Here is a 6,587-nt window from a genome sequence, read left to right as displayed (position 1 = left end):
TATGAATTGGTCAGCTATAACATGACATTGCAAGGACTAATAATTATCACAAAGAATTCAAAATGAATTAGTTAAAATTGCTGCAACGAAGATGCTCTAACCAAAGAAGTGGAGCTATCATGCAATTTTGCTTAATAAAATCACACGTAGGACCAAACATCCGATGGGATCATTCGCTTCGTACTAAATAGCATTTTAGTTTGGAAATATTATAATTATAATTATTCGTTAAAGATCAACCCAGCTACTTTATAAATAATAGACAAGCGAAAAACTAGGTAAAGAATAAATCATATGAAAGCAAAACAATCATCAGCACTTTATTCTAAAAATATGACGAATTGACAATCTTGAACTTGAACAATAATGTGTAACATTTTAAAATCATTAAATTGGAATTCCAAGTGACAGCCACTTATCCCTGCCACTCAAATAAATCATATTCTCAATGTAAAATTTCCATCATGATGAAATTTAAAAACGGTTTTTGGGACAATATCCCATCTAGAAAATTTATTAAACAAAATTTGCGGCAGCCATTAGTCTAAAAAACTCTTGAAACTCAGAACGGTTTTTATCATCGCCATCTAAAAAACAATAATAATAACACTGACTCAGCACTGAAATTAAGCACCACCAGAACCATACTTCTTGCCGAACACAAGAACCTGCAACTTGTCGTAACCAGCAAGCACACCAGCACCAGCAACGGCACGGAGGATGTTAGCACCGGCACCCTTGAACAAGGACTTGGCGCCCTCATTCTTGAGGATCTGTGTGAATGCGTCCAAGGAACTCTTGTACTTGACAGCTTCACCAGAGGTCATCATCATTCTTCTTCTAACAGTGTCAATTGGGTATGATGCAAGACCTGCACCATTGGTGATGAGCCATCCGAGGGCAAAGCTGGCAAAAAAGCTATCCTGCAATCATCAAGGGAAATTCATTGCATAAGATTTCAATAAAAACCCTGAAGAACCTTTTGGTTGCATTAACATAATTAAGTAATAAAGTATAACTTTGGTCTTTGCAAATAGTTTTATTTGAATTAAGTTCTTCAAATTTATTTTTATTTTAATTTTAGCATATTTAAAATTATTTAAGGGTGACTACTGAATTTATACATAAAAGAGATGAGAAGGATCAATCCCTAATAAAATAAAGTAGCAATTCAATCCCTCAAGATTATAAATATGGGACATTTTAGTCATTACATTCAAGGAATAGGACTATATTAAGTTAAAAAAATTAGAACAAATTACTGTATTTTCTCATTAGTCATTTCTTAAAATAACCCATGCCACCACTTAACAATGACTAACACACGTCCAGTTATGTTACAGGCCACCACATGCACCTCAAAATGGCTAATGACACAACACAACTAGATTAAATATGGCATAGTCAATATCACATTATCACCACTATATAACTACTACCCAGTAATAAAAACTATTAATATTTAAATATGTGAAAGACTTCCAAAACAAACAATTTCAAGTCTAAAATCAAATCAAAAAGCATGAACTTGATGAAAAATGCACTAGCAACACTCCATAAGAATTTGATTAAACAGAATATCAAATATATCAGTTATAAAGGGGCCAAAACCAACCTGCAATGATCCGGTGAGGACAACTGGTTTCACGGAATCATACAATCCAAAGTACAGACCACGATACACAATGATTCCAACACATGAGATGTTGAAACCACGGTAGAGCCCAGCAACACCATCAGATGCCAATGTCTTCCTGTAGACATCAACAAGGCCATTGAACTGTCTCTCTCCTCCCTTCTTTGCAGCCTTAGCATCATTGGCAAGACGGGTACGGGCATAGTCAAGAGAGTAAACAAACAAAAGGGATGAAGCACCAGCAGCACCACCAGAGGCCAAGTTGCCAGCAAACCATTTCCAGTAGCCATCCCTATCCTTCTTAAAGTTAAAAAGCCTCTTGAAGTAGTCCTTGAATGCAAAGTTCAAAGCCTGGTAGAATACAAACAGCAAATTCAGCATCACATTTTTTGGTGTTTTAGAATTGAAGTTTCACCTTGGTTAAAAAAAGTTTGCATTAAAGGTCATCATACATTACCAGAGTCAACTGTAATTCTCATTGGAAAACACTACATCTATAGTTCATATGAAAATTACAAAATAACTAACCTGGGTAGGGAAATAACGGATGACATTTGCAGTGTTTCCTCTCCATAGAGAAACAACACCCTCATCTGCCATTGTTCTCTTAAAGCAATCACCAATACCCTTGTAGGGCTCAGAAAGTCTACCAGTTTTGATCATCTCATCCTGGTTCTGGATCAAAAGCTTAACACGTTCAATGGGAGCAGCAGCAGTTTTTGAGACAGCTGCTGAAACACCTCCCATGAGAAAGTCTATAAGAAAATGGCCTTTCTCTGCTGGAGCAGCAACAAAGACGGGGGAGGCAGTTGTTGCAGCAGCAGACAAATCCATAGTAGCTTTGCATGAGGGCATCACAGGATACTGCAATGCAGCATTCGAGTAATTCCCAAAAGAGGGTCTTTGGTACATTGTGGGGTGGCAGTAGGCTCCTTCATAACTCCTAATACCAGAAACACCAGAACGGAGATGGAGCTGGCCAGCAACCTTGTCCATGATTGTAGGGTGTTGGACCTGATCAAGCATGTTTGCTTTCCTGAAGAAAGTATCCAAGGTCAAATAATGTCACCATAAAAAAGGCATATAGCATCATAACAGCAATCAGCAAAGGCATTCACTAAACCATGGACATTGGCTACGATAAATCTAGCAGTGTTCTATTTGATAGACAAGACACAGGTAAGGTCTAGCACGCAGTTTTCAATTTGATAGACAAGACTCAAGACAAAGGTAAGGCATACAGAAAACTTAGAATAGAATACACCCAGACATCCAAAAGTATTAATAAAAAGGAACTTCATGCTATCGGCGTCAGGATACAAGCAAAACATGGTGGTAATCAGTATGTCGAGTTCATTAAGATTAAGTATGACAAAAAAACTGTCAGATACAAGTCCTTATGCAGTAACCATCCATAAAAGAAACACTCCTATTTATTTGGAATACCAATATTCAGTTACAAATTGCTACAGTATAGTTTAGAACTAGTATAATCAGTTATTTATAAAAAGCAAATCTAATGAACGAGGAAAATGAGGCACTTACTAATATTCATAATCCCATAACCACAACTAAACAACAAAGATCATAAATTGTCCTTTAACGGGCACAAAAGGATCACTTGGACAGACAAAACAAAAGAAAAACAGAAATAAGTCGGAAACCAGTACAGATCTACAAAACAAACGGAGACTCATATCAGAACACATAAAAATTTCAGCCTTTTAAGGACCAATAAAAGAAAAATAAATTCAGATCCATCCATAAAACAATGGCGATCTCTGAATCTAAAAAAGACTAGATTTTCAAGGACGATTAAAAGAAAAAACTAAAATAAAAAAGCCCATAATTCTAAATCGAAAAAAGAAAAGACCGTTATTCTAAACACCCACTCACAAAACAGATTCGGCTTGCAGATCAAGCCAAGAGAACACACAAGAACAAACCGACACAGATCTTTCAGTTCATCGGATTCAACAACGGGACATCAATGCCCAAAACACATACAAAACCAAAACAAATCGTATCCAACAGTAAAAAACAGTTCAAACCAAAAAAAAAAAAACGAACACAAAGACAGCATCATACGGGCACAGATCTGAAGATCGAACCGAGAAAAGAGGAACAAAATTGTTCAGATCTTGAGAGAAAATGCGTGAAAGGAAGCGAAGGATAGAGAGAGGATTTTACCTTTCACAAATCAAAAGGGTATTGAGATGCGAGAGAATGGGAGAGATAGCGAAACACGGCGTGCTTTGAACGAAGTGAAATGGAGAATAGTGGAGCCTTTCTTATTGCGACCTAGGTCTACATGGAACCCACCACGTGGACACGTGTCGTAATTTGATTGGTTTGCACCAAATTGGCCATGATTCGGACCCTAATCACCGTCCATTCAGTCCTTGGCGCTTGGAAGCTTCCAAAGTCTAAAAAAAGTGACAATTAAAAAAAAAAAAAAAAGTCCTCCAATACCATTGATATTTTCATGACCAAATACATTTTTATGAGTTTCATTTTTATACTAGTTGATTCTAGTACAACGGATATTGAATCTCTTAAACATAATCTAAAATTTAAATTTTATAAATAGAAAAATATAATTAGAAAAAAAAGATTTTACTAGAAGAAGTTAATCACGTTTCGCTTATCAACTAGCAATATGGTTAACAAAAAAAGTATTTGAGATAAACATTATTATGTTATTAATTAATTATTTAAAATTTATTTTTATAGATATTATTTTCTTTGCCTTATAATAAGTAATGTAATAAGTTGTTTTACATAAACCAATTGTTAATCAATATTTTTAGGAAACCGGTAAAAAAAATTATTAAAAATTATATGAGAGCATATTTTAAAATTATAAAAGAGTGTATTTTTTTATATCCTGATAAAAATATTTCCTTTTTTATTAATCAGAACTAAAGAAAATACAAGGAATTTACAATATTATATTTTTGTTCAATCAACCCAACTATACATCTTTGGTAAACATTTTCTCTTTTAAAATATATGCTCCCATATAATTTCTAATAAAAATTTTCTTCTTTTAATAAAAGACATTTGTTAGCATTTATTATTTTAGAAAATTAACTTTAATATTAATATTAAATTTGAAGGCTTAAGCAAAATTTATTAGAAGTATTAATGAAAAAACAATTAATATTATAATTATGTTCTGTAAAATTAACTTAAAAATTATCTGATAGCTGAAAGCTGGTAGTCATAAGTTAAAAAAATTATCTTATTAAAGAGTTTCAAATGAAAGAAAAATAATAAAATAATTATTTATTTATAAAAGATAACAAAGAAAATGAATTAATAGTTAGATACATTAAGGATAAAAGGGAAAAAATATATATATAAAAATTTAAAAACTAATGTTTTAAAAATATTACTTAAAGTAACATATCAAAAAATATTAAAAATTAATAAAAAAAAATGTGTTTACCAAATGGTCAAACAAGTTTTTCAATTATTAAAAAATGCTAAAAGTTGACTAAAATATTTTATTGAACATAATTTACATTGAAAAGTTATCATGACGTTTGTTTTGTAATAACTTTTTATTCAAATTGTAATTTTGATCCTTTTATTTTCATAATTATTTTATTTTAATCCTCCAAAATTTTATTACAATCTTTTTAGTTTTCAAACTTTGTGATTTTGATCCTATGTTAATTTCTATATTGTTTATTATGTGATATGACACATTTAAGATGAGTTTATTAAAACATAAATATGATTATTGTTTAATTAAATTAAGGAAAAAATGAATTAAATCCAAACTCTTCAAACTCTTGTTGTTGTCCTTGATGATGGACTCTTCCCACCAATGGTGTTATTGTAGTGATGGCCAGAGGAGGGAGTCGAATGTGTTGCTTGAGGGAAACAGGGTCTGTTTTCGGCTTCCATGGGTTTCTGATCCACGAAAAGGCCCACTGGTCTTAGGGGCTAATGGTGGTGCTGGTGCATGATGGTAGGTCCAATCTCTACTGAAAGGCCCCTTGGCATCCTTGCATAGATGTATGCTTTTAATCAATGAATTGCTTATCCACCAGGGTTACACATCAATAGAACTATTGATATAAATATTGTGCTTGGTTGCTACTGCCCGCATTTGCTTATTAGGGATGAAGGCAAGAAGAAAGGGTTCAAGGTGTATTACAATGAATAAATAAATGCCCAACAGATAACAAGAAGTTAAAGTAATCAACCATCCCAAGAACTGGAGTTCACTCTTTAGTGGATAAAAGTTAGAGTAATCTCCATGCTAAAGGAACTAACTAACATCTTCAATGAAACTGTTTATGATCTTATGAAGATAAATGAAAAGGACTTTAAGGACCACATGATTCAAGAGCTAAAATAGATGCAAAAGGAGATGCATAAAAAGGAGCTCAGGTACAAGCTGAGATTGTTGCGACAACTGATGAAGTTGTGGATAACGTTGCCATAGTCAATGAGGTCCTCATTGATCTCATTAACACTAGTGCATTGCAAGACAATGAAGAATCAACAAAGTCCAATGCATAAAAGATTGATAAGGTTGTTCATACAAGTAAACTTGAACCTACGTCCAAGTAGGTTGACACCTCAAATGAAACCACTTCAATGGAAAAAAGAAATGTTTGATGTAATGGTAGTCTACTCAAGCAATTTTGGTGTTACTCCATTCAACTATGTTGATCCCAGTGCATTAACTAAAAGACACACCAAAGAAATGATAAGTCAAGTTATGCAAACATATGTTGAGTAATAGAGGGTGGAAAATGAGCAATACAAACTATTTATGCATAATACTATTGCTGCCCAATTTAACAATCTTGGTTCCATGTTATTGCAAAATCTTCAGCAAGCTCAAATGCTATGATGGGGGTTGCTGCTGCTGTAGTCGTCCAAAAACCTCCACCCATCCAATTGCAACCTTTCATTCAATAGCCACCACTAG

The 6,587-nt window shown here is 33.5% G+C and overlaps 1 protein-coding gene across 2 annotated transcripts; it reads right to left on the bottom strand.

Moving 5' to 3' along the window:
• Nucleotides 1–300: 300 nt before the first annotated feature.
• LOC114422004 (ADP,ATP carrier protein 1, mitochondrial-like) lies at nt 301–3,950 on the bottom strand. Of its 2 annotated transcripts, none has more exons than XM_028388169.1 (4): nt 3,827–3,950; nt 2,165–2,672; nt 1,616–1,987; nt 301–923 (listed from the first exon to the last, which is right to left on the bottom strand). In XM_028388169.1, the coding sequence occupies exons 2-4, from the start codon at nt 2,660–2,662 to the stop codon at nt 627–629; spliced, it is 1,167 nt and encodes a 388-aa protein (XP_028243970.1). In that variant the 5' UTR covers nt 2,663–2,672; nt 3,827–3,950; the 3' UTR covers nt 301–626. The 2 variants fall into 2 exon arrangements, with proteins under 2 accessions (XP_028243970.1, XP_028243971.1); XM_028388170.1 differs by lacking the exon at nt 3,827–3,950 and adding an exon at nt 3,725–3,798.
• Nucleotides 3,951–6,587: the final 2,637 nt, after the last annotated feature.

This window comes from Glycine soja, chromosome 8, assembly GCF_004193775.1.
Source record: "Glycine soja cultivar W05 chromosome 8, ASM419377v2, whole genome shotgun sequence".
Lineage (NCBI taxonomy): Eukaryota > Viridiplantae > Streptophyta > Magnoliopsida > Fabales > Fabaceae > Glycine > Glycine soja.
The sequence above is the reverse complement of the archived record's forward strand: the minus strand, read 5'-3'. Positions and strand labels throughout refer to the sequence as shown.